The 27,989-nt window shown below is 43.7% G+C and overlaps 1 protein-coding gene across 3 annotated transcripts; it reads right to left on the reverse strand.

Moving 5' to 3' along the window:
• Nucleotides 1–3,336: 3,336 nt before the first annotated feature.
• Nucleotides 3,337–27,821, reverse strand: LOC148339398 (plakophilin-4-like). 3 transcript variants are annotated; one of them, XM_088290708.1, is made up of 22 exons: nucleotides 27,515–27,821; nucleotides 26,576–26,788; nucleotides 21,687–21,799; nucleotides 21,567–21,601; nucleotides 21,138–21,245; nucleotides 19,562–19,716; nucleotides 17,696–18,152; nucleotides 14,710–14,880; nucleotides 13,754–13,955; nucleotides 12,479–12,611; nucleotides 11,270–11,483; nucleotides 9,358–9,541; nucleotides 8,425–8,542; nucleotides 7,897–8,091; nucleotides 7,572–7,748; nucleotides 7,294–7,444; nucleotides 6,613–6,805; nucleotides 6,446–6,530; nucleotides 5,897–6,014; nucleotides 5,696–5,827; nucleotides 5,302–5,375; nucleotides 3,337–4,349 (listed from the first exon to the last, which is right to left on the reverse strand). In XM_088290708.1, the coding sequence occupies exons 2-22, from the start codon at nucleotides 26,732–26,734 to the stop codon at nucleotides 4,098–4,100; spliced, it is 3,426 nt and encodes a 1,141-aa protein (XP_088146834.1). In that variant the 5' UTR covers nucleotides 26,735–26,788; nucleotides 27,515–27,821; the 3' UTR covers nucleotides 3,337–4,097. The 3 variants fall into 3 exon arrangements, with proteins under 3 accessions (XP_088146834.1, XP_088146836.1, XP_088146835.1); XM_088290710.1 differs by having other exon boundaries at nucleotides 21,144–21,245; nucleotides 27,515–27,820; XM_088290709.1 differs by having other exon boundaries at nucleotides 7,572–7,745; nucleotides 27,515–27,820.
• Nucleotides 27,822–27,989: the final 168 nt, after the last annotated feature.

The raw sequence follows: 27,989 nt of genomic DNA on the forward strand, positions 1-27,989 counted from the left end.
AAAAAAAAAAAAATGTCCAGTGGAGGCTCGAGGTGCGGCTGAATGACGCAAACAAAACTGTCCGAGACGTCGTTTGTGGTCAAATGTCAAGCTGACGTCCACACCTGCCAGTGTCCACCTCAAGACGCGTCGCCGTACTCGAGGTCGACCAGCTGTTTTGGTGAACACGAAACTCTTTGGGTAAAGTTCATTCTTTCTGTGTTCCAATCTCAAAGTTGCTGAGTGTGCACGTGCGTGTTGATCACTACGTTTTGCTTTCAGTCATCCTCTTCCAATCTCATTGTCAGTATTTTATTTTTCAACCTGTGAGTATATATTGCCTCACTAATGTATACTTGACAGACAAGATTTGTGTGAAGTATAATGTGCACTTGATTGCTCCGGGTTTTTTTTCCCTTCCTGCATTTGTGTGGCCTAGATATACAGTATAGTTTGTCAAGAGTCCGTTATTTTGATATTGTTTCGACTTTTTTAATGGTTTGATGTACGCAGCATTTTTTTATGTAAATATTGGGACACATTACAGATCATGCAGTGATGTAACATTTGGAACGATGTTGCTCAGATGTCTTAAGATATTAAAAAAAATGGTCACTCTTACTTGAACAACCTGATTTATTTGTTTCCCTTTGTGCGCTTGATGGGAGGCTCTCGGCGTATGAAAGTGAGGCTCCGGTGAACGTGGCTTTCCTCCGGCTTCCTCACAAGCGCAGTAGTCAAGAAAATAGATGAAGGTATACAAATGGAAAGAAGCTGGCGTCTGTTTTTGTTCTTCCGCCCCCTTGCGTCCGAATGGTGGAATGACTACTGCTGTCTTTGCGTCAAGGTGAGTATAGCAACAGTACTATATAAACTGTTCAAGGAAATTTAACAAAATACCATGGTCTTTAAATGAACCCCTTCGTAACATCTCGTGAATATTATCGGAAAATGTCAGTTTTTCCTCGTTTTTTACCATTTTTGTACACGGGAGATAAGTGGGTTTAACGCCTTTATGCAGTGGCGCAAAATGACGCAATCTTTAGTCCAAAAAGTGGAGTAACTAGATGCATTGTGCTGTGGAGAAGTAGAATGCTGTGTTACGTCTGTCTTTAAACTGCAGTCAGGCCAGCCTCCATTCGCAAAAACGAAGTCAAGCCAGCCGCCACTCTGATTTTTAAGACTGCGCAACACGGTGCATTACGGTAATGCGCCAAAAGCGCTTGTTGTTGGCCACCTTCAAAATAAAAGCAACGAAACTCAAGTATGCACGTCAGTGGTTTGGATTTAAAATAATGTTATTAAACTTCTCTTCTCACCCAGGGGGAATTCAAACTGACTCAGAATTGCACCAAAAAATGTTCTGACTTGAGATAGAAAGAGAAATTAATGTAAACTGCGCATCAATGGCTGATATTACAACTGATTTAAAAAACTAATTAAAAATTAAGTTTTCGTTGTCCCGCGACCAGTCCAGTATTGAGGAACACGAGATCACCCCAGGTATCCAACCAAAGTACTTTCATCAAAATCTGATGTGGCATTTCAAAATAAAAGGCCAAAGAAATATAAAAATTTGACCAATACCCCAGATTTTGAAAATTCATTAAAAATTACGTTTTCATTAACGAAAACTGAATTTTTTATGATTTTTCGAAATTGTGTTTAATGGTCAAATATTTATATTTCTTTGGCCTTTTATTTTGGAATGCCACATCAGATTTTGATGAAAGTACTTTAGTTGGATACCTGGGGTGGCCTAGTGTGCCCCAGCGCCAGTCTGGTTGCGGGATAACGAAAACTTAATTATTAATGATTTTTCGAAATCGGGTGTCACGGTCAAATTTGGATATTTTTCCTACCTTTCATTTTGAAATGCCACATGAGATTTCATTCAAAGTACTTTGGTTGGATACCTTGGTGGCCTAGTGTGCCTCGGCAGTAGTCTGGTTGCAGGATAACGAAAACTTAATTTTTAATTTTTTTTTTTTTCATTTGTTGTAATGTCAGCCATTGGCGCACAGTTAACATTGATTTCTCTTTCTATCTCAATTCATAAAATGTCTTGGTGCAATTCTGAGAAGGTTTGCATTCCCCTGTATGAACAGAGAAGCTTAATAACATTATTCTAAATCCAAACCACTGACGTGCATACATGATTTTGGAAGCTTTTATTTTGAAGGTGTCCAACAGCAAACGCTTTTGCCGCATTGCCGTAATGCACCGTGTTGCGCAGTCTTAAAAATAAGAGTGGCGGCTGGCTGGATTTCGTTTTTGCGAGTCGAGGCTGGCCTGACTGCAGTGATTCACTGACGTTGAAGCTTCCTCGGTTGGTTGTAGAATGTGGAGGACTGAAAGTGCCAAAATTAAACCAATAAATTCACCATAAAAAAAGTTAAAATGCTCATTAATGTCATTAAAAAAATCCGATAAATAAATGCACCATTAATGATTAAATAAAAGTGACATCAATTAAATGCTTCAATATTCACTAAATGTGGAATTAAATAAATCAATGTGTCATGAATTAATCAAATTACCAATGATTATATGTGGGGAGGGGGATAATATGATGATTTATTTAATTCCATATTTAATGTGAATGAAACAAGGGATTAATGACAATTTTAGTTCCACATTTCATGGTGTATTCATTGATTTAATTTTGGCACGTTCACTCTTCCATAGTAGAAATGCTACAAGCAATCCTGTTGAAAAGCGTTAGAAGGTGCTGTCGTACCAATAAAAAAAAACGAAAAAAAAAAAAAGACCAATAAAAATGCGCTGCTGGCAAATTGAGCAAGTTTTTTAAACGGATCGTACACTTATTGAAAGATAAATGAATGACAAAAATGCAATTTTAATTTGGACAAAATGAATGCTGGTTATATATTTCACTTTTCATATCATACGTTTCTCAATGAGATCCACTGAATGGTTTGAAGCAAAATACAAAACACAAATATTTTTTCCCAGTGCAACGGGCTCTTTGACATATCTTGAGAATCAAACGTTCAGTTTCTCTGCTTTGTGTCCTCAAGCTCCTCTTTCAAAGATTCTCAGAAAAGAAATTTCTCTTGGACCTCGAACCCGATTCTGGAACTTTGCTTTGAAAGATGTTGTCCATTCGTGTAAAGTTTTTTAAGTTGAGATGATTATTGAAGACTACATGTCATTTGCGATCAGTAAAATCCTCCTCATTAATTTAAGATACATCAAAATGTGTTCCAAAACTAACTGGAGGACTTGAGCTGCCATCACCATGACGACCAAATGATGAGGAGTGGACTGATTATGAAAATGTGAGTTTTGCTGGAGCATCGTAGCTTCTCACTCGGTATAAAACAACAAGCTGCATCATTTCCAACTTTTTATTAGATCTTTTTTTTCCACATCTTTTTTCACTACTCATATATTCTATTTCCATTTGTAACATTGCACATAATCCTCATCAGCGGTTTTGGACAGAACAGACAGCTTTTTTTTTTTTAGCTTGGTCAGGTCACAGGTAAATAATAAATAATTCATAAATAATATAAAAGTCTTTCTCACATGGTCACATATAAAGTTTTACAACAATTCAACATGACGGTTCCAACGTTGTATTTGTACAAATAGATATATTTTTTTCCACGTACTTGAAGATATAACTACTGCACTTTTGGTCAACAGACATGAAAGCGATGAGTTTTCTCTTTCTCTCCTCACCGCTGAGTTTATTCCCGTCGAAGTTTTGGGATGACTTTTCAATTAAATTTGTCGTGGTCCGTGTCGCGCGCTGCGGCTGCACGCTCTCTCAAATTCCAAGATTCACGTTATGAAGCCAACAGACTGCACATTTGCACCGCAGAGAAAAAGATTGCGTTGGACAAACACAAAGTCAGGCGAGACTTTCTAAGAGCTCCTTCCACTCAGCTCTTTGGACTCGAATAACGACGTCAGAGAAACGAGCTTATTGGACGTTGGCCGCTGACTGACGCCTTCACTTTGAACGCTCCCCAGCAAACTGCTGCCGTTTTGGTTCACATTTGAGGACTAGTCTAAGGAACACGTGGTTTAACATTTTGCAGGCCAGCAGTCTCGTGCGCCCTTCACGGGCAAACGTTGTTTTTTTTTTTTTACACCCAGGAGTCGGGGGAGCCGCTGAACTTGTTGGCCATGTTGGAAGGCCTCCGTGTGGTGGAGTAGAAGTCCACATAGTTGGTGTTGCTTTTGAATTGGAGGGGCTGGCCGCTGTAGCCGTCAGGAGAGGACGGGGTCAGGTGGACCGCGTCGTCCTCGAACTGCTCCACTCCGAAATCTTGCGGGGATGACAGGTACAGTCTGTTGTAGTTATTCCTGTCGGGTTCATCGTAGAATGGCTCCGGGTGCTGTGGGGGAGGGGGGGGGGGGGGCAAGCGCTCATCAGTTCGATTTTCCATTGACCTGATAAATAACAGGAGTTATTTTACACGTCTCAAATGTTCAAGAAAAGGGCAAGCAAAGGGGAAGGCTTATTATAGTATGGAAATTATACTTAGTTTTAATTTCTTTTTGAATTTAGTTAGTTTTAATTAGGTTTGTTAGTTTTTTGTTAGTTTTCGTTTTTTTCAAAAACACTTAATTATAGTTTTAGTATTAGTTTTAATTTTTAAAGAACGTGTTTTACGCGTGTTCAAGATTTTAAAAAAAATAGACCATGGTAAGTATTTTGCAGTAAAAATTCACCCGAAATATTATTTCAAAACATTTGGATCAAACAGGGCAGAATTTCAACAGTCCACAGACTTTGAATTACAAACGTGTCGTTCATACTGCTTCTAAAGTTTGATGCAGGCATGCATGCGCCCTAATTTATAATAAAGCTAGGATACCTTGCTCGTCAAGTTGCCAACATCTAAAGTTTATTTGTGGGTTGAATTCCTGTTAAACGGGTGTACAGTGTATTTTTATTTGATTTTTTTACATTTTTTTCATGTAAGAAGCAAAAAAAAAGAAAAGCACTTTTTACTTTTTACTTAGCATTGCGTTTTGGCTGAGTTTAAATGTCAAAAGCAGGTGAACCATTCAAAACAAGGATCAAACACAAACGCTTCTCCAAAGAGTGACGTCATTTGGTGGCTCTTTTTTATTGGCTGCTGCTTGATTATGTCGCTTCCGTACGACAAACATGAAGAGGACAACTCCCCGATGACTGTTCGACTTTCTATTCTTCTGGGAAACGGCCGTACGAAAAAAAAAAATTCTCCACAATTATAGTTTTAGTAAGTTTTGTAAAGACAAAATGGAGTTTAAACGCCCTCTGTAAAAGTCTTTAATACGAATTGTTGACTCTTTCCTTACCTGCGCCCTTCTTAGCTCATCTCCAGACTGTGAGCTGTATGTGCCAATGAAATATGCGTTTTTCTTCTCAGACCCTGAATAATCACAAATACAAACTTGATACGAGCTCCCGTGAAACACACTCAGTGCTTTGCAAAAAGAAACACAATTTAAAAAAAATGTGATACAGTAAAGAAAATAAAAGTAAAATCATTTCCAAAAAACATTTTCAGAACGCGAGTAAACAACGGGGTTGTTTTTTTTCTTTTTTAGCACCCCATCACAGTGAAAGATCCCCTCGAGGTCGAACACAATCTGCTCCAGGATGTTGGTTAAACCTCCAAACGATTTTTTTAAATTCCAGGGTGAAATTATTTCTTATTCAAAAAATGAGGACTCCCAAATTGACACCAACCTGTGTACTGGTGTTTGTGTAAACCGTTATCGCCGTAGTAGGTGTCGAGTTGCATAGATGACTGCGCTCTCGGGTAGTTTGAGCTGTGCCTCCTGATGCCCAGCATCGCTGGCGAGGATGTCGCGCTCCCGCCTGAGGACGAATAGAACACATGCAAACACGGTTGCGCTCCTGGAAGCCAAACCGAGACGGTTCTCGCACCTGATTGGATGACGGGCGACATGCGAATGGGGCTGGTGGGGAGCGTCGGCTGCGAGCGGTAGCGGTCTCGCTCCAAAGTGGAGACCGGTGTGACAAAGTGAGTGTAGTTCCATCCGTCCTGCGTACACGGGCGGGCCACATTTCAAAGAGTGGAAAGTTAGATTTTTGGCACTTATCGCAACCAAGCAAGTCATGTCCCGACGAAATGACTGTCAAGCAAATTCGGTCATGTTATTCCAGTGGCGGGCCGTGTACTTCACACGTAGGCCACAGAACAGACTCCCACACGATTGTATCCGAAGGCCTCGGGCAAATAGTGCATGCTACTTGTATCATGAAATCTGCCTGGCAACAGGAGCTTGCTAAATTCTGATTGGATAAAAACTCTCACCTAAAGTTTCAACACTAGGATATAATATGACATCAATGTGAAAAATATGATCATGTTTTCTTGATTATGTTCGGCCAGCAGAGAAGGCCTTGAAGGCCTGGACCACCCACCACTGCGTTAACCCTTACCCGAATTTGCTTTCCACTCAAGCCTCTGACCTGTTTGTAGAGACTCCTCAGCTCTCGGTACTGCCAAAGTGTGTTCAACACTTGAGCAGCTGCCTTCATCACCTTCATCGAGTACCTGCAACAGGATAACACACACACATCAAACATCATCTTTGTTTTGTTCCACGTCATTCTCTCGCTCTCCTGCCACATCGCACCCTTTGCCGCGTCCTTTGCTGATGTCCACCAGCTTCTCGATGCCGCCGCTGTCGGCCAGAGCTTTGGCATTCTCCATGTTGCGGCTGGTGACCTCGTGCAGGGTGCAGCAGACGGACGCCACCGTGTCATCCGACAGCACCGATGGATTCCCGCCAGGCAACCGGTTGATCAGATCCCGCATGGCGTACTTGCCTGAAAGAGTCACTCGTTACGTACGCGATTACGTTGTCGCTCTTCTTGCATAACAAACACACAAAGGTGTGCGATAATGTATCAAACACAGCTGGGCACTTGACCCTTTTTTGACGGTCAGTCCCTTGCCCTCTGGCTGCGATCTCGGACCCTCTGGCCACATTCCTAAAAATTGAACGCACGCTGCTGTCTCACGTCTCTTCAAACACAAAAATTCGGCAGTGACGCTTTCGATGCGTTCAGAGGCAATTTTTCTCGTTTGCCCATTTCGCGAGTTGGTTCATCAAAAGTGATGTTCAAAAATCCTTTGTCGCGCGCCACTACAAGCCGAGTAAAAAAAAAAAAAAAAATGGATGTTTGACGTCTTTAGCCGTCAATGGCAGTCAATGAGTTAAATTAAGCCTCGTCTTCTCTTGCAGTTGAAGTGGCAGGCGTTTAAACGATACAGGGAAAGACGTTTCGGATGATAAAAAGCAATAAAATGATACCTATCAGCTCCTTGTTGCGTCCGTCGAGCGCCATGTTGCGGAGGGCGGTGGCGACCGAGCAGACCACGCGGTCGTTGTCCATCCTCAGCAGCTCCACCAGGATGGGCAAACCTTTCTCCTTGCGCACCGCTGCTCGGATGTAGGCTGAGAACTGGACATACGCAACGAGACCAAGGACATGAATCACAAAACGGGTTTCTTGCTCCAGTTGCGCACAGAGTACAGTATGTGTTCAAAAAAGAAAAAGCCACGATTGCGTTGCCATAGCAACAGGAGACCTTCCAGTTTCCTGCAGACAGATTTTGCAGCGAGCCGGCTGCCCCTTCCAGCGTGGCAGCATTTGAGCTCTCGGCCAGCAAGTTGAGGTACGGTTTGACCACGGTTGGATGCCACAGCAGCTCGGCACCCCTCAGAGTCTGAGAAAAGCCCGGAATGGGCCCGATGCCGTCCCACTGCTCAGAACACACGCACAACAACAACCACAACATTTACTTATTGGTGTCCCTCCAAGTCATCCAATCAGTTCCAAAAAAAAAAAAAAAAAAGAATGTTAGGAAATGATTCCTGACTTTTTCTTTTTTTCAAGAGCAGTTATTTTGTTACTTTTTCATCTGGCCAGTCGGTCCTCTTCCTACCACGCCTCCTCTTCCCCCAGCAGATGTAGTCTAACTCCTTGGCCGTGGTAGAGAAGCCCAAGAGGGTGTCCAGCTCCTGGTTGCCGAGGAGACGAGAGGACGGCATCTCCACCTCCAGACGGTAGGAGAGGTTCCTCAGTGTGCACACGCTGTTTTCCACAATCTGAAAAAGATTCAATGAAAAGATCATTTCACGGTTGTGAGTAAGAAGTGCCTGTCAGGTCAGTGGAATCCGTTGGTGGGGAGGATAAATGGGGTGGATGTCGAAAGTTGTTGAACAGAGAAGCTCACTAGACACCCTTTGAAAAGTTTGGTTGGATTGTCAGAGTGATTAAACCCAAGTTGGGAACGCTAAGTGTGTTTTAAAACCCCTCTCTGATGTTTGCCACCCGAAATTATGCGTTGCGTCATGGTGAAGCAGCATTAGTTCAAGTCTTTCTTTACGCGTTCATATATTTTGAGCTTTCGGAGTCGTGTGCGTGAGTGTTTGCAAAACCTTGCTGTCATAGTCGGAGGTATTGACGCAGGCTTTCAGGATGTGAAGCAGTGAGTCTACCAGACCCTCACAGCAGCGCAGCTGACCCCTCGCCTCCTCCCCTGCCGAGCTCAAGTTCCTGACACACACACACACACACACACACAAAAGAATCAGAAACGCTGAGAGTCGACAACCTGTAACAGCAGCTCCATTTACGTCATCCCTTTTTTTGGGATTTTTCCCTCTTAAGAACATCCATCCATTTTCTGAGCCGCTTCTCCTCAAGAGGATCATGGGTGCAACCATCCACGCTCACACTCATACTTAAGGGCAATTTAGAGTGTCCAGTCAACCTGCCATGCATGTTTTTGGTATGTGGGAGGAAATCGGAGTACCCGGAGAAAAGCCACGCAGGCACGGGGAGAACATGCAAATTCCACACAGGAAGGCCGGAGCCGGGAATCGAACCCAGCAGCTCTGTAATGCGAGGCCATCGTGCTAACCAGTCATTGCCGTGCCGCCGCTTTACACCATTTCGTTTTTATTGTGTCAAGCTTTAACAATTTCACCAATAGCTTTATTCGTATAGCACATTATGAAACCGTGTTCCGACATTTTTTTCACAGGTCAGAAAAGCGTACAGGAAACGAAAAAGGCACAATCACATGAAATTGGCATTTTTTTCCCCGCAATGACTTTCACTGAATTATTTTATTTTTTAATCTTCTGAACGTGACTATTTTTCATCACGCTGTGAGCTGCAATGAGCAACCCCCGCCACAAGGGGGCGTCCAAACTGCCCGGATATCGTCACAGAAGAGGAGGATGTCCTCCGATGGCAACATTAAAAATCAAATTTTGTTTTGTTTGCTCAATGTGGAGATTTTAAAATGAGATTAAAAAAAACAAAACAGTGGTTGAGAATCACCGGACTTATGTGGCGTGTCTCACCTCAGACAGCCGGTGGTGTTTCGCAAAAGCAGGGAGGATTGAAACTTGATCTTGTGTTGTTCACGGTGTGACAGGCTACTCCAGCCTGAGTGAGGGATGACCACCGTGTTGGTCAGTGTGGTCAGGGCGTCGCGAATGATGGTCATCTTCACTGCGTCGCAGGACGACAGGTTCCACAGGACCCCTGCACACGTCAAGTCAATTTGAATCACGCAGCACCAAGTCGCAACACAAAGTTAGCTTCTGGCAATTTTCATCTGCCGTCCAGTAGTCCATCAGTATTTGCAGCTGCTATATTTATTTTATTATTTATATGTTTTGAAAGCTTAATACCAACACAAAATATGAAAAGGAGGTGCGGTTTTTTTTTGTCCACTTGGGGTCGCTATTTATGCTCAGTCTCAGTTATTTTGAATGTCTGACACTTTTTCTGCACTGCTAAGTGACATGGGAGTCAGCAAATGAGAGAGTTGAGTTGATTGTTGTTTGCGCAGGTGAGCTGCTGGGCTGTTATTTTGGCTGACCACCACCAGGCGAAAGTCAGTTTTCTGTATGTCCGTGCCGCTATTCACAGGCTGCCAGGATGGCCGAGTGGTCTAAGGCGCCGCGTTCAGGACCCAGTCTCCCCAGGAGGCCTGGGTTCGAATCTCGAATTTCCCCATTGTGGGACTAATAAAGGGAATATTAAAAGTGCTTATTACATGTTTATCGTGTTACCGTGTATTCATTAAAGCCATTGAAAGTGCACCTGTGCTTAGACGTGACTACATGTGGAGGGATTACAATTTGTTGTAACGAAAAATATTAAATTAGCTAACAATGTTAGCCACGTACATTGTGTAAAACAGGTCTTCTTTCCGTAGCTTTGCACGTTATCATATTTTTTAAAGTGTGAAATGAGCCCAAAATGTGAAATTCTCTGCCTTTCACACACTCTTTTCTCCTGGCTTGCTACGTACATCTTCCGTGATATTTTCCAACTCGAAGGAAGGCCAAGTGAGAACATAGAAACCACATGCAGAAGGGCGCTTTTCTAATCTGCATCCCGAGTCAAACTTTGGTATGATCAAGTTGTGACCAGAAGCTACGGCTGACTTTCTACATGAGCTAAAAACATGCCGATGAGTTTTCCGGTGTTTTTAAATAAGTGTTGAGAATCACTTGGAGAGTCACAACCATCTGGTGTCTCTTGGTATCAAACCAAGCGTACGTGCGACGTGGCTGCAGAGCTGTCACTAGCATCCTGTTACAGCAGCACATGATCTTGCATCTATCCTTAAATGCACGCCGTCAAAACACAGCAGGCACTCTCGCCACCCACAAAACAGCTGATGGAACTATTCTCTTATTTATCTAATTTATATATTTTATTATTGTTGTATTGCACTGGAGAGGGGAGCTCTCTAATCTCGTTGCACACTTGAGTACAATGACAATAAAGGGATTTCTGATTTTGATTTTGATTCTGATTCTGATTGCGGCACTGCCAGTCTGGACATTGGACCACTGTTCACTCAGTCTGCATCATCCCTGAGAAGGGATTTATGATGAGAAATATCAGGTTGAGCAACAACGTAAAATTCCAAGCTCATTTTAAGTTAATTTGTTAAAATGTACGATTTACTTTTTTGTTTGCAGAATTATTTACACGTTTTGATGTTTTGGTTTGGGTTGCGCGAATTAAAACTCGTTTGAAGTCACATTTTTATTCTTTAGCTTTCGATTCCACATGAGACCGTCGCTGTTCTGCTGTTCTTCTGGTAGCTGGTGTTTTAATTAGTGTTCTAATTTCACGCTAATTTATATTACACCATACGTAAAGCATTTTGTTACAAATTTTGTTGTAAAATCTAGAGCAGTCAAACATTTTCCAAACGTTGTCACGATAAAGCCATCGATGGTCCTGACATACCAGTCACCAGCTCCCGAACTTCATTGTCCGTTGTCTTCCTGAGGAGCCGCAAGAGTGCCGGCACGCCGCCGCAGTTCCTCAGCGCCACCTTGTTGTTGTCTGTGGCTTTCCCATACACGAGGTTCCTCAAAGCCCCGCAGGCACTCTTCTGCACTTCACAAGCCTTGTTGTCCAGCAGATCCACCAGGTGCTGGATCCCTCCGAGATGACACACCTGTGGAAAGACCAAGGATCACTGTCGCTGTGGATAACGCGCATCCGATGCCCGTCAATGCTTCGGCACTGAGTCGATTCATAACATCGTGCTCAGTGTCTGTCCTTGTTTTGGTTAGCTGTACCAACACAATCACAATTTGATGCCAAAACTTCTCTCTGACATTTCTATCACTTTATTATCTCCACAAAGGAACGAAGCTTAGTTGTTGTTTGACTAGCTAACGGTTAGCTAAACTGTGACGTTAGCATAGGCCGTTCTATGGTGAAATATAACGTTAGCTTAGCTGTCATTGTGCGTGGCTCTTGCGCAGCTTGCATTTTGACAGAAAAAAAATCCGGATTTGATCCAAAACATAAATTGAGATTCAAACTAAATTAACTTAAAATAACTCCCTCCATGATTGTTAACTCAGATTGCTGAGCACAGCAGATGTGAAATTGTGAGGGATCAAATGGAAAAAAAAAGGCTCAAAACAGAACAACTGCATTCAATCAAGTCTGAAAACATCTCTGACGTGATGCAAAGCGTCGGGTTCCCAGATGACAACCAAGGACTCATCAGACATCATCATTCAACGAACCAAACCGAATGGAGTGTCGCATCACGCAAGGCAACTGCGCTGCAGTTATTTATTGCACAGGAATGGGATGAAAGGGAAGACTATCAGAGCTCGGAAAACATTTGGCATCGAGGTTTTCTAAATTTTAGTTGGAGCAGATGGTGCTTTGGCTCCGCTACGCTGCCAGCATCTCACAAAAGTAAAAAAAGCTGAAGCAGGGAATGTTCTTTTGGGAAGACAGATTAGCATGTCATGATGCATGCGCCACTCCATCTGCAGATTTGAACCATTAGTATTTTTTTATTATTCCTTTCAGGTTTGCTTAGAGAAAAAGAGAAAAGTGCAAGAACATGCAAACAGGCTAAAAACAACGCAGCTCAAAGCGATCCAATCGCGTGTAAAATTCAAAAGTAAAACGTGCCCGCTGCCTCACCTCCACTTTGACCCTGTTGTCTCCAAAACACAAGTGCTGCAGATAAGCGGCGGCATTGGCCTGCACGGACGGGAAATGGTGCTGCAGCATGTGGATGACCTCTGGCAGCTCGGGATCTCGCCACGCAAACTCCCTTGCGCAGGCGAAAAGAGAAAAAGGATTAATTGCGGTCCTCTTTATCTTGGTTCCACACCTGCTAAATGAAGTCTTTTCATTAATACCGCGCTACCATGACCGATGAGTTTAATTTGTTTCCGTGAGCTTGCTCGGAACTCATCAAAGTTTATTGCGTGAGATTTGGAAAAAGTTACAAATGTTTGTAATGTGAGGGTCATGTATGCATAAGGCCGTGGTGATCATTTCATCTGTGCAGACTGATGACCGATGATGTAAACACGTTGCCGTGGAGACGACCTCGGAGAAGCAAAAGTGCACTGGAGAGGCATCTTCAACATCCGCGACGGAAAGAATCGCCATGTTGCAGACGGTCCTCCACTTCTCCCAGGAGTCCATCGTGTAGACAGCCACAAATCTTTCGGCGAGAAAATTTGGTCAGTCGATCGCTCCCGTGATTTTTAGATTTTGAAGGGAATGCAGCGAAAGGCTCGGTTTGAGAAGTTGGCAAATTGGGGAGATTAGGCGGGGAGGGAGCAGATTAAAAAATGGCCGCCTCTGTTGAAAGCCAGAAGAAGAAAGCTTTCAGTGGGCCAGCCCCCCCCCCCGAATGCAATTTGACGCCCAGTCCAAATGTCCGAAATGAGCTAAGACAGCCAGCCACCACTCAAATCTTCAGCCTGCCAAATCAAATTTTTGAACCCGTCTGCTGAGAACCAAATCTTGTGTTAAAACAGTATTTCATGTTCCCCCCCCCCCCACACACACACACAAAGAAGAAAACAATTCGCCCCTCCCCACCACCACCTCTCAGTCTTTCACCAGAACTATAAATAACAGCATTTTCACTGTAGAGTTAATACTCGCTGTGCACAATGAACAAGGAGAGCGCCACTGCCAACTACTGGAGTGGAGGTGTAATTACACTTAATTGCAGTACGGTATAAAAAAAAAAGGCATGTTCCACAGGGTCACACGCGCCCCCCTCAGCATCGCACCGCGCCCCCCCAGGTGTCCCCGCCTCACTATTTGAGAAGCCCTGGGTTAAAAGAACCCAATCAGCTCAAAATTCCCAGAAGCCAGAATTCTGTCTTGTGCTTGTGTGGCACGCAACCCTCTAAAGTGTGACCACTTGCTTTTGTTTTTTTTGGTCATGTGCACCTGGGGTCTTTGTGGATGCTCTCAATGGATGGCGTGCGGGTGACCATCCGCTCCAGCAGCTCCGAGTGCTGATGCGAGTAGACCGGCTCGCCGGGGACCCTGAAGGAGTCGACGTACACAGTCGCGTTGTTGAGCCCGTAGCTGCTTCTTTGGTATGGCAGAGTGCTGCAATGGCTTGTGGTCCGGCGGAGGGTCCCGACACCTGAAAAAAAAAAAAAAAAAATCAAACGGACTTAGAAGAAAGCTGAGCTCGAAATTACTCACAAATGTATCTTGTGTGAATTTGTAAAAACAAAGTCACACCAACACACATCAAGTCACCTGACAGTTTCTTTAAAAAAGCTTGTGGCAAAAGACTAGCAAGATTCCGCTTTCAGAATATATGGACAAGAATAATTCAGGTCTGACTTTTGGGACAAGGAATTGTGTGTGTGTGTGTGTGCGTGTGTGGGGGGGGTGCATATGTGTGTGTGTGTGTGTGTGCAAATCGGAATTACCCCCATCACTCTTTTCTTGGGAAAAATATTTTAAAATGATAATATAAACCAGTTAAAAGTCTTCACAGAAGAATTAAGCAGAAATATTCAATCTGGTTTGCGTCAGCATGTTTTTTTTTTCCAAGACCCTCTTCAGCATTTCTGCAAGAGTTAACTGTTAAAGCTAAAGCTACATGTAATGTAATATCGCAGCATTTAAGATACTTGACACGTTTGATAACACTCTATCTCAATCTAAAAGCGAGTGTAAATCTAAAATGACATTTTTTCTAATTTGGTTTTTCATCATTTCAGCTCCTCTCATCAAGGACGTGATGATGTCACAATTGGACATTGGAAGGCAAGGATTCTTTTTTTTTTTTTTTTTTTATTTCATTATTCTTTTTTTTTTTTTTTTAATCGTAACAAATGAGACACCGAGCAACCTTTTAACTTTGGAGATTGGTAGCGTGGCAGTACCTGCGCCTGTGCCGTAGAGAGAGCCCTGCAGTTCTTGGGAGGGGCTGTGATACAAGGGGCTGTGGAAGGCGTGGTCATCGAAAACTGGCGTCATGTGACAATCCGGAGACAACGCTGCCCTCAGTTCCGGGTCGATCTGGCCTGACTGGGCGGCATAGGAGCTGTGAAGGCCTGCGAATGCACGCGCAAGGACAAACTTGTTAACTTTGCACACAAGCGGCACAGCGCACAAAAAGTCCTCAGGAGGGGAATGTTAGAAATTCCGGAAGCCTTCTCGACACCAAATGAGCCCAACTGTTGTTGAACTTATTCATTTCTATCTTGCAGTCTGGCAAAGGTTTTTTTGTTTGTTTTTTTTTCAGATTAGTTAGCGGTTCACTTTCAATGTCTGCAGCATCATTTGCATCATCATATGGACGGACGCTCCCCCCCAAAAGTATTCGAACAGAGAGGGCAATTCCTGATTTTTTTTTTATGTCGATTTAAAACATTTAAAGTTGACATCAAAATATGTGAATGAGACAAGAGATCAACTTCTCAGGTTGAATTTCTAGAAGTTTACATCAGGATCGGATACACAAGTTAGAAGATAGCACCTTTTGTTTGAGCGCTCGTGTTTTTCAAACGTTGCATTTTTGTTGCCCAGATCGTGTGCTCACTTACGTTAATTATTCAATCAACAAATGGCACAAAATGTTTCTCGATGATTTGCCTCAACGGCTGTACCGACTTTGGTTCACTGCAGTCAATTTGTTTGAAATTCCTCAGTCAATAGTTGTGAGGAGTAGCAAAGGTGGTGGAGCACTTTTTGGCATCCGACTTCAATAGGGTTACATGTCTTTCATTTCAGTTGTCAAAAGTACAAAAAGAGGAGTACAAGTGTAGCTTTTGCACTTTCTGGCACTCTTTCTGGGTTTTATGGCGCCTAAAACAAGGAGCTACACAGTTGGTCTCCTTGAAAAATGGAGTTCAAAGTTCTGTAATGGTATCACTTTTTGGCACACCCACTGTGTTCGTCTTCCCTAAAAAATGCCATTTTTATTTGATTAGATTGTTTTAAGTACATTTGTTTGTTTGTGAGTTTTGTTGTTTGTTTTTTTTCATTTGTGTACAGAACTTCATTTGGCTGTGTTTTTTCTCAAGTGCTCTAAAAATAAAGTTTACTTTTGATGTCACACATCAATGACTTCAGTCTCGCTCCAAAAAAACTAAAGCAAGTAGCCACAGTGTTCCAAAATGTTTGGATAGTGAGTGAAGATTTTTTTTCAACATGTGCTCCAGAGAATAATGTGAAAAATATTGTTTTTGGCAGCACACCATCCTGTTACCTAATCTTTTGTACCAGCGCGTAGCAATAACATTTTAAGTACAGTATGTGCATCCGTCCGTCCGTTGCTCATCTTCCGTCTGTAATCTGGGATTATTCTGGATGTCATAGACAACTGGGAATAAGAATTTCCGTGACGTGTTAGGCCACTTAATAGGAGAATAGGAGGCATTTCATCGTAGTTCACTGCCTCTCAAACATGCACACACTCACTTGCATCGTTCTACTCTTTTCGCATGCTCAAGTACAACAAACGCGCACAAAGGGTGCAGGGGTGCATGTGTGCTCGTCCCCGACAGCCACACTGTCAACAAGAAAAAAGAAAGAGCGCCTCCGTTGAAAAGCAAGCATAAAGCAGATGCCGATGGCCGTCGAAAGGGTCTGGCTGCGGCCAGATGATAATCACTAGATGGCTTTGTGATAGAGACCTCGCTATGTGGGTCAGTGGGAGAGGCTTAGTCACGTGACCAAAGAGTAAATGGATGTTGTGGCAGCATCGGCAGCGCTACAATCTCAAACAACAGAAGGTGTATGCTGAAGCAGAGCAACTTTTGTTATCATCAGAAACAGATTGTATTTGCATTAAAAAGCCTCCTGGCACTGTGAAATCATTTATGGGTGCCGAACGTCTGTCTCGGCAATTTGGGGTAAGAGGGAGAGAGCAACTGGCGCCAAAAGAGAACAATGGGGACAATAACAGCCGAATTCATTAATAGTTAATTAATTATTAATAATGAAAGCGTTAATAGCTCTATAATGACTGCAACAGCGTTGGGTCTTTAAATTTACATTTCCTGGGATACAGTGTTGTTCTCGTCAACAATGACGATGACGAAAATATTTCGTTAACGCCCCTCTTTTTTATGACGAGACGTCGACGTGACGAAATAGTTCGCGTGTGGTCGTCAGACGTTCAAAAATTTTGACATCCCTTCCAAATGCACATGTAATCTGTCTTTAAAAAAATGCTATCCTTCGTTTGGGCACGCCCACTACCAGGACTGCACGCAGGGCGCATGTGCCGCGCACACGCACTGTCACCACGAAACACGAACTCACACACTGACACGCTTTTCTTTGACGGACCACGGCGACAGTGACACTCGCAAGGCTACTTCGCTCTGATAACCGCAAACTGGACGTATGTTTGATAGAGTTTGGACTTGTGCTACTGTAATATCGAACAAGTCTACTACAAGTATATGTTGGTAAAACGTTTTTATTTTATGTTGCTTTAAGTGAAATAAAGCCACAAGAGTTGCCAAATAAAACGTTTTGGTCCTCGGCTTATTTTGGAGTAATGAGCATTGATTCCACTGTTACTACTTTTATCTGTTTCTAACGCATAATCCTTAATAGTCCATCAGCAAGTCTTTGCAATTGGGTGGAAACCTTGTTTCCCTATTTTGAACTAAAATGGACTAGAACCTTTTTGAGTTTTGGTCTAATAAATTTACAAAAACTTTTTGTGTTTGCGTCGACTAAAACCGACTAAAACCTTTTTGATTTTTCATCGAGTAAAACTAGACTAAAACTATCACGAATAGGAATGGCTAAATCGAATAAAAACTAATGGGCATTTTCGTCCAAATGGCAAATCTAAAATGCCTGCCAAAAACAACACTGGTGGGATAACATTTTTTCCAGAATGTGACTCACCTATGAGGCTGTCGGGGCGGGGCAGGGCGCTCCTCTGGAACAGGCCATACGGGTCAGCGCCGTAGGCCAGGGACTGGCTCTGTCTGGGCAGCGTGGAGCCGTAATGCTGCGGTACCGCCGTCATGCCAGAGCGCAGGGGCGAGCCCAGCAAAGCCCTCCCCTCGATGAGGGAGAGAGTGGATCCCAGACGGGCGCCACCGCCGCCTGCTCCTCTGCCGCCAAGGCCCGGCGTGCCATCGCCTGGGGAGGAAGGTGACGGGCAGGAGGGTGGCATGCTAGTTCCGGGGAAGACGGTCGCCAGCGGTTTGGGCTCGGAGAGGATGGGTGAGTCATAGGTGCTGCCCTGGGATGTCCGCAATGATATGCGAGACGGTGAGACCGTGCCGGCGGTGGCGCAGCCGGGAGACTGGCTCCTCGAAGGGAGCGATGCCATCCGACGCAGCATTCGGCCAGACGGCTGTGAGGAGAAAGACAAAAAACGGGATTCGCATTTTCAAACTATATTTACACTTTGGCTCCATGCTGATCATTTGTGTCCATCTCGCTTCCCTTTTTAATGATTGTTTTTTTTAACCTTTTCACCTAGGTTAATGAAAGTTTCCAAGATTTATGTTTATTTTTGTCATTACTGACTTCAGCGATTTTTGTTCTTCGTAATATCGTGCAAGGTTGGGCAACTCCTGCCCTCGAGGGCCACTGCCGTGTTTGTTTTAGATGTCTCGCCGCTCCAACACACCAGATTCAAATGATGAGGCTTGTGATGTGACCTTTTGAATCATGTGTGTTGGAGGAGGGAGACATCTAAATGAGGCAGGACAGCGGGCCTCCAGGACCGGAGTTGCCCACCCCTGGTGTGGTGACTGCGTCAAATTCTCTGCCGTAGCCATTTTGAAACCTCATTTGGATTGAATCATACAATTTGTATAAAATGGTTTTCGTTCCAGAGACAACATGTTTGTTTTTAATGTTTTTTTGGAAAAGGAACACTGTCATGTATTATGCTAAGTTTCCAAACGGGGCATTTAGTGGCTACGTTACTACATTAAAACCGAGAAAACTAATTATTTAAATTTGATTTTAAGAAGTGGAGACTGTCATGAAGAAGAATTACATTTTAATTTAATATGTGGAAGCTCTCTGTTGGCTGCTGAAAGTTGGTATGGTTTCCATCATCAGAAAAAAAACATGGCATTGATTGCTTTCCTAACTGAGCTTTTTCTGCAAACAAACTGGAATTTGAGAGGGTTAAATGTCGTCATTATTGGACGGTTTATACCAATCATAAAAACCGAAGCCAGTTCATAACTTTTCGCAGTAAAAGAAACGAATTACTGTCGTGGTGCCTTGAGATACGAGTGCCTTGACTTAGGAGTTATTTGAGATACAAGCTGTCCCTAGCATGGCTGATTATTTGTCTTGAGATGCTAGCAAACATTTGGCCACCATCAATTTATATTGAATTTCCTGCAGTGGAAAGACAATATCATCTTGTGGTGGAAATGTTCGAACCGTTCAGCTCGTTTGCCAATAAGCACCACAGAAGAAGAACAGAACAAGCAAGGGTGAATGTACAGTCGTATTTTGTGTGTCACGTTATGTGGAGAGCAACTTGTATTACTGGATGGTTTTATATGTTTGTTTTTTTTTCTTGAGAAAATATTTTTGGTGGAGCTGGAACGGATTAATTACATCTCCATTCATTTCAATAGGGAAATGTGATTTGAGATACGAGCTTGGTCATGAAACAAATTAACCTCTTGTCTCAAAGCACCACTATGCCGGTTTGAAAGGCCAAAAAAGGCCACACAGAAAATGGAGGGCAACTAAAATCGAACAAAGCCTCGATAGCTGTCAGACCGAACCAACCTGCACGGACGCTTGACCCTCCGCTCGCGGGCTTCTCGAGAGGGAAGCACGGGGCTCGGAACGCACAACGTTCTGGTTGCTGTAGTAACTGACGCTGCTGTCCTGATAGCCGCTGTCGGAATAGGACGTCATGTGAGCCGAGTGGCCCCCCGAGCCTGCGAGGAGACCAGGAAACGTCGCTCAGACAGCATCAGTCAGCAGTCAAGTGTGTTTTGAGTCGTGAGCATTTGATCTCACTTGGCTTTCAACTTGTAAAAAGGAGCTGTGAATGGAAACGACGCCACATGGACATCTGCATTAAGCCACGATGCTTCTACGGTAACAATGTGGCACCGTGCACGACGCTTCGTGGCTGGCCTACTTTCGACTCAAGCAAAAGGAAGAATAAGCTTGCGGGGGATGTTTTGATTTTCAGACGGAGGAAGGAGAAAAAAATGAGAGCAAATGCACTATCAAAGCCTCACTCAGATGTCGTATGATGACTTATCAACTTGTGACGGTCCCATGATGCTGAAATGCGATGAAAGAATGGAAAGATCTGTTTAATGCCTTTTTAGAGGGCCGTTCAAAGGCTCTCCCAAAATGTACAACCGGAGGTGTTCAAACACCGCTGCTGCTGTTTGGCCCGATTCCTCCAAAAAAAAAAAAATGTCGGCATTCTCTTGCCAGATTCCAGATGTTCACATCCCGATCTTATCGATCGGGCTCGTTTTCCTTGTCTGTGGCCTGCGTTCTGCAGCGCCATAGCAACGTCTCAAAGTCCTCCAGCGAGCTCAACTCTTTTAAAGTCCATCTTTCCTCACCAAATAGCGCAATCCTCCTCACTAAAGATTTGCTCAGTTGTTTGTTTACATTCAAAGCAATCTCTTGCACCATTCCACAATCCAATTAGCTAACTTTTGCGCATCTGCTAATTTGACAGGAATCTCTCGTGGCGAGCTTCATCCATTTTACCCAAGGAGCAAAGCTACTTGCTTTCATTCCACTTGGGTGCCTTCTCGAAAAGTCAAATCTCCTGATCTTTAGACATCCTTTCCTTAATCTTTGTGGAAAATGACATCGAGTCAAGGCGAGATCAAAAGGTCCTTTTTTTTTTTTTTTTTCCGAAAATACAAAAAGACAGCACTGTTTGATAAACTTGACACCACTTTTTGCGCATCTGCAAGTTTTGTTGGCATAAATTGCAAGCGCAAAACTTTTTGGGTGGCCTGTTGCTTTAAATAATGTAGCCATAAATGATTTTGGATGAAATGTCATATCGTATCATGTTTGTGTTCACAAAAGTTGGCAAGGGGCAACCTTCGCTTAAAGTGGGTTAAAGGTCGCAATGAAGCACCTTTGCTAAGAATTTTAGAATTCATACAACTTTTTGTAAATTGCTCGTATGGCCTCAATCGTATTTTTGAGCATGCAATCAAAGTGGCGTCGAAGCGGCTATCCCACGTCGCTTGTCCGCCGACAATGCAGCCAAATTTGCTCTCTGATGACACGTCACACCGAAGGGACTCGGTTGCAGTTCCCATTTCAGGGTTCGGATTTCACGGCTAGCGTGACCGCGTGTGCGCAAGCGACGGACCCTCACTGTCATGCAGGGATGCGCGGTCCGCTTCGGGCGGGTACAGTCCCTCCTCTGCCTCCACGCGACGACCTTGACACGCCGTTGCCAGGCCTTGCGAGTCGCCTCCTGCGAAAGCGTGCAATCGTTGCAGGTCAAAAAGACGGGAACATTTCGGTGTCATTTCTCGGGAAAAAGTCCATGTCATCGTCTGAATTGTGCAAATCTGACGAATGGAAAAGCTCGTTTGAAATATTTTACAGTTGTGCTGCTTGACTGAGAAATGGATGTGCAGCAGGAGGTTTTGAGCTTTGCAGCTTTGATTGTTTCTCAACGGAAGAATCGTTATGTGACAGAAGTATCTAAAACTGCGGAGCTCAGTTGGTTACAGCATAGCTTTTATAAAAAATGCTGCGATAAATGTGGAACACAGAAAGAGAGAATTCATACCTGCAGATCTCCAGGCAAATGACTTCTCAGACGAGCTTGAGCAGGAAGACAGAAAGTGAAAAACACTTTTAGAGGTTCCACTGGACCTGAGTCACTTTGGAGGAAAAAAGAAATGCGTACCTGCTGCTGTCTGCCACTGGCGACTCAGCTCCCAGCATGCACCTCTCCAGCTGGCTGGCCACAATCTGACGCTCTTCCTCCAACTCCCGTGTCAGTCGCTCAAACTGCAGCTCCTGTGGGCACACATCCACAACTGTGACAGCGACCCCTGCATTGGAAGCGTCCATCTTCACAGCCACTTGATGCCTATTATTTCCTTTCTTCTTTATTTCCTAAATATTTCCATATAGTTCATTTCCAATGCGCACACACACAGTAGGTTCAAATATTTCAATTCACTTGTCAAACAACCTTTACACTAATGTTTCTCAACTATTCTATTATGCCCCCCCAAAACAAGAAGAAAATAATTTGCGCCCCCCCCAACCCCCACTACAATAAATTGTACACCGTAGAGTTAGGAGAGCGACACTGCCAACTACTGGACTGGATGTGCAATTACACTTTATTAGTATGGCGTTGGAAAAAAAGCATGTCCCCCAGGGTCACATGTGCCCCCCCCCCCGCATTGGAGCCCACCCCACTATTTGAGAAGCACAGCTTTACACCAATGAAGACATGCGAGCAAGGAGAGGCAAGTGTCAATGCGCCCCAATTTGGTGGCGTGGGGGTTCTGTGCCATGCTCAATGGCAACTTGACATTGCGAAGGAGACAAGCACCAAGCAGTCCCATCTGCCATATTTCGTTGAGTAAAATTCAAGCATTCTACCCTTGGTTCCTATTTGGACTAAAGCGACCACAAGAATGACGCAAATCGAGCACTTAAAATGAATTCAATCAAATGAATCAGAGTTTGAATAACTGATGACACCAAAATAATTCTGGAGGTTCACGTCATAATTATGTAACCACCTGATGTTCATGCACTGCAAAGTACAAAAAGACACTTAAATCCAGTTCTCATCTCAGGATAAAAGCGCCGTCGTATTTGGGTCAGCTGCTCATGTGACGAAGGCAACCTTGCTCATGTCGGATTGTCGCGCGGCCGTTGCAGAACTCGGTTCCAAAAGTTGCTTGCACTTTTTTAAGTGGTAGCTGGTGGCGAGTGACTTTTTGAAAAACACAATTTCATTGAAAATTAATTTAGTTGCTAATCAAAATCAACTGATATGTCTGATCAATAGAGTATTTCATGATCCAATAGTTGCTCAGATGGGGGGGGGGGGGTGGACACCAACGGACAAGCATAACTCTAATCCAATCATTCAATTTGTTAATGGTCAGCATAAGCGCTAATGTTTTTGTCGAATATACAAAGGAAACGATAAGGAAGAAAGTGGTGGGACACATTAAATAATTATTTAGTCAACTGAGGGTTGAACTAATCCTCTTAGTTCCCACTCACTCAGAATATTTTGGGCAATTCTATCCTTCACACTGACTTTTTTTTTCTCTCCTTCACCACCGAATGATGCAACTGGGGGTTTCTGTACCTTGTTCAAGGAAACGTCGACACGGTCACGAGGGCTGGGGATCAAACGCTCAAACTCTGGGTCGGGAAATGATCTCTGAGCTATGCCTCCCCCGTCCATTCAAATAATAATAATTGTCACGCTTGTTGAAGCAAAAGGACGTCAGGAAGATCAAAGTTTCTTGGCCTTTTCATCTGACTTTCATTTGGATCCAACTCGGCATGGTCACACTTTTCATTTAGTGTTTTGTCGGACATCTTGCAATCAATATAACATTTGGAGGCGCTGAACTTTGGAATGACTAGGATATATGTTTTAGATCAATTTCTTCCGACTCAGCCTTTCACTGAAACTACAGTGACGCTTCTCCCAAGTTTTCGCGTTTAACTTTTTTGTCCCCTTCACTGTCTTTGTAATGAAATATCACTTTTGCATTTATGTTTGGTCTACATTTTATTTGAATTAGTCTTTTCACTCGCTCTGGTCGTCAAAAAATGTCATATTTGATCTGATTTTCTGAAAGGAGCGCAATCCTGTACATACGCTCTCAGCTATATTCCCTTCTTGTATTGTTTTGAAATCAAGCAAAATAAATGTACAAACAACTAAAGTACATAAACTTTGTTACAGTACTTAAGTTGAATATTCATATTTTTTTCATTTGTTTGTTGTTGTTGGTCAGGTCAAGATGTTAGCTAAGTTTTGGGAAGACATTGTTTTGCTAGCATAAAAATCGAACCAATGCTAGCTAATGTTTGAACAGCATTTTCTTTTGTTAGCAGTTAACAAAGGTAGTATAGAATACAATTAATGGTAAAATTCATTGTTACTCTTGTATTTAAGTACAAGAGTCAAATCAGAACTTCTACTTTTACTTGTTTTTTTTCGTGTATCTTTTACATAATTACAAGAGTACTTTTGCCACACAGTGAATTTTGCTTTGTTCTAAATATTCTGTTCTTCTTCAGGTAAGAAAGGAATTCACTCTCGAGGTCTTGAGCCACGCTTACTTTTTAATTCTTCAAGCCTGGACACATACGAGTCACTATTTGTATTGTTTGCATGCTCGTGTTCATCATAAATTTCCTGTAATGCGAGAAATCACAAGAGGAAAAGCAGCTGCGTCGCCCACGTTGACTTTGATGGAGAAAAATGCAACACATCCTGTTTTTCGCTTTGCTATCCCTCCGCTGTGTCTACCCACAAACATGACCCATTCATGCTCTCAAACACTTTTGATTTTCAAAAACGCCCACCTTTGATGGAACGCAACAGGCACGCCTCTCTGAACATGGCCAAAAGGCATTTGGAGAGCTGGGAAAAGGCAGTGAGTGGATGCGCTAGGCAGAGGTTGGCGACTGGAGTCACATGACACAACGTTTTCATGAGGTGGAGAATGTTTACTGTTCAATTTGAATTCTCCGTTAGCCAGGCAACTATATTTCACCAACAGATAATAAACAAGTGTATACATTTTGTATGGCGTTTATCTAAATGCCTGTGACTATCATGCTGTTTGTTTGCTTTTTCAAGGCTCAAATAAACAATTTTGGATCGCAATTTGTGAGACAAAAATTGGCATTTTGCACCTCATCAAAACACACCGAATAGCAAAACTGAAAATCAACCGGCCAGACGGTGCCAAAAAGCTTCGCTGACCAGGATGATTCATGCCTTCTTTCACCCATAGTTGAAGTTTGAGACAAGCTCGGTGCTACTTACGCTAGCTAGCAACGAGTTTCTACTAGCGCAGGTAAACACGTTCAAGAGTTGCTTCAACGTCAGCAATCATCGCCTCCATGGCGGAAAATAAGTGACATTTTTCGGTTGTCATGAAACGATGACAATGTAAGACAGAGAAGCCATGCTAATTGCTAAGCTAACCTAAGTTTGGCATGAAATCACAAAACACCGCAATTAAGTGCTTGGGTGATCAAGTAGACTTTTCACAAAAGTCTAGCGTTAACCGCGTTAAAGTGGCGTGTACACAACTTTGAACAAAAAAAAAATATCAGGCAATTTAAGAAGTGTTTTATTCACTACACGATACAGCTAACAGGACCGAAAACGTGTAAAATGTTGATAATATCAGCAATGTTATTTGTTTTCACACATGAGCGCGCTCAGCGTATTAACGGCGCATCTTGATTTTCGTACAATACTTCAACTTTATTTTTATAGCGCATTTCACAACAGCTGGAGCTGTTACAAAGCGCTTTCCTTTTGGTGTCATTAAATTAGAGGGTAATTAGAACAAAAATTAAAACACATTTACAATAGATACCAGAAGAACAGGAGAACTCTCTCATGTTGAGTCGAAAGCTAAAGAATAAAAACGCGTCTTCAAAAAGGTTTTAAAAGTGGAGAGTGAGGGGGCGGGGCTTGCCTAACATTCAATGGAAGGTCATTCCATTGGGAAGGACCGGCAACAGAAAAGGCACCATTGATTTTTGCCACATTAAGTTGACACTCACTTGAAACTTGAAAGTTAAGACTTGAGATTTGTGACTTGCACATGCGACCTCCGTCGCCAAGTAACTTGCGGTGACAATACACCTTGACAAACTCAACAGTCTGACGAGGTCTTGAGTGACCTTGAGTCAGCAGGAAGCTGTCATTTTCAGTGCGACGTCCGTCCCGATCGTCCGGCTCAGTTCAAGCAAGGTCAAAGATCTGGCGCGCTGATGTGACCCTGCAGTCGCTCTATTGAACGCCGTCAAGAAGTTTTGCCGAGTGTGCACGTTGTGTTGTTGAAGCATCACGATTCTTATTTTTACATTGTGACCGCGCATTGATCTCTCCAGATCTGGCCTACATCTGCTTGCTGATGTCGGGCCATCTGATAACGCCTCTGTGTATTTTCTTTTATTCGAGTTTATCTGAGCGGAGTGCAATATTGACTTCGGGGAGAATGATGGCGACATTATGGCATTGATTTAACTCTCTTAGCGGGACGTTTGGCTGTACCTCCAAAGAAGTGATGAAAAACGTGATGAGAAATAGCCGCCATGCTTGGGATCCTCGAGGTACTAATGACAAATATTGTGTATGATACATTAGACAACCCAAAAATGTCATCCCAAACAGAAACAGATTTGGGTCAACATCACACCTAAATTTCGAACATCTGCCGGCATTCTGTGGAGTAGCTGAGCATCCGTGCTACTTTTAACACAGCAGGCTGAGTATCACGCTGAAGCACAATAAATGCCAACAAATTCAGCAAATGAGCCGATAAGTTTGCTTCTTCACATTACAGTGAGAAGATTTTGCAAAACACAGCACATGCAGTCCGCGTGTTCAAACTCTGCATGGAAGGTTGTATCAAAATATGGATTTCAAATCATCAGAACCTGAAAATGTGTTTAGGATTTGCACCGTAAATATGAAGTGGCTCTTCAGGTGAGATGAAGACGATGATGCAAGCAGGTAGTGTGGACGTGCACACAAACACGGCGAGGTTGTTGCCATCTCACCTGTTCTTTGACCGAAGCCAGCAGGTTGGTCGTGGTCGTGGCGGCGGCGGCGGCGGCGTTGATGTTGGAGTTGCCTCCGGGTTCGGACGATTTGCTGCGACCGCTCGGTCCATCTCTGACCGCCATCGGCCCTTCTCCTTGCGAGTCCACTTCGTCCATCTCGGCTACCTTGAGGCTGCCGAGTCCAGAGTTGGGTTGCTGCTGAGGTGGCGCCTGTGAGACCAAAAGAACGTCTTTGAATTTACACTGGGTAGAGAGCGTTTTTGTGATTTAGCGACTGTCATAATCCTGCAGGGATTCATTTGGACCGGTTTGAGGGGGGAAAAAATGTGGTGACTGACTACTGAACCTCATGTAATGTCCAAATTCATAATCCTTTGCATCCGTGCAGGTTTATATTGTCAATGGCACATGTGATCACATGCGAAAAAGCAAAATGATCCGTTTATGCAAACAAATGCACTGCCAACAAATCTTCATGCATATAAACTGAAATGTTTCTTTTTCTTTTTGTGAGCGATTTATATAATTCTGAGACATAAAGCAGGTAAGTCCGCTTATCGTTCTATTGTTTAATTTAGCTGCGGTCGCTTATATTTCTCCCCCCCTCCCCCGAGCTGTTTTTGTCAATAAGACAAGATGAAAAGCGTGACATCTACACATTTGCAACGACTGCATGTGCAGCAGTGCACGCACACTGCACAGAGGGCATTTTGCATCGTGAACCGTCCTCCGGCGAAGCAAGGACGAGGTCGCCACCGACTCGCCGGAGCCGACGCGAGGAAGGCAGCTGCAGTGAAACGGAGCCTCCCTCCCTCGCTGCCCGCTCGCCAGCCTGCTCGCTTGCTTTCCTTCGCTGCCTTTCCTCCCCTCCCCGGGCCGACCCGCGCTCCTTCGCACACGCACACGCCGAACAGTCTGCCTGTCGGTGAGACTCACCGGCCAGATGTTGCTGTTGGAAGCAGGCCACACCTGGCACGCTCCGTCCACTTAGGCATCCATCCTCCTTCTCATCCTCCACAGCCGCGACAGCGGCTACATTTCCAAAACGGCAACCCAAAAAAATTTAATTAATTAATGAAAAAAATAAATAAATAAAACAAGTATCCACTCGGACGCAAGCTGCAATTGTGCCTTGTTGTACGTTTCAAACAGAGCGTGACTCTGCGCGTGCGTGCACGGGTTTTAATAATGAATAATGATATATGCACTTCAACCTCTGGTGGCGTCCGCGCGGAAATCTGCCGCCCGCCCACCAACCGCCGAGCCAGTGTTACCGATCAACGGCGTGACGTCACCATGCGGCGATGGACTGTTTTCTGATCCGAGGGGTCGATCGAGCGTCGATTCGCGCCTGCAGAGGACACGTGCGCACGATGTGAAGTCCACAAGATGAACAAAATAATCACGACAA

Source organism: Idiotropiscis lumnitzeri, chromosome 3 (genome assembly GCF_059441095.1).
Source record: "Idiotropiscis lumnitzeri isolate Australia: NSW breed Sydney's pygmy pipehorse chromosome 3, RoL_Ilum_1.0, whole genome shotgun sequence".
Classification (NCBI taxonomy): domain Eukaryota; kingdom Metazoa; phylum Chordata; class Actinopteri; order Syngnathiformes; family Syngnathidae; genus Idiotropiscis; species Idiotropiscis lumnitzeri.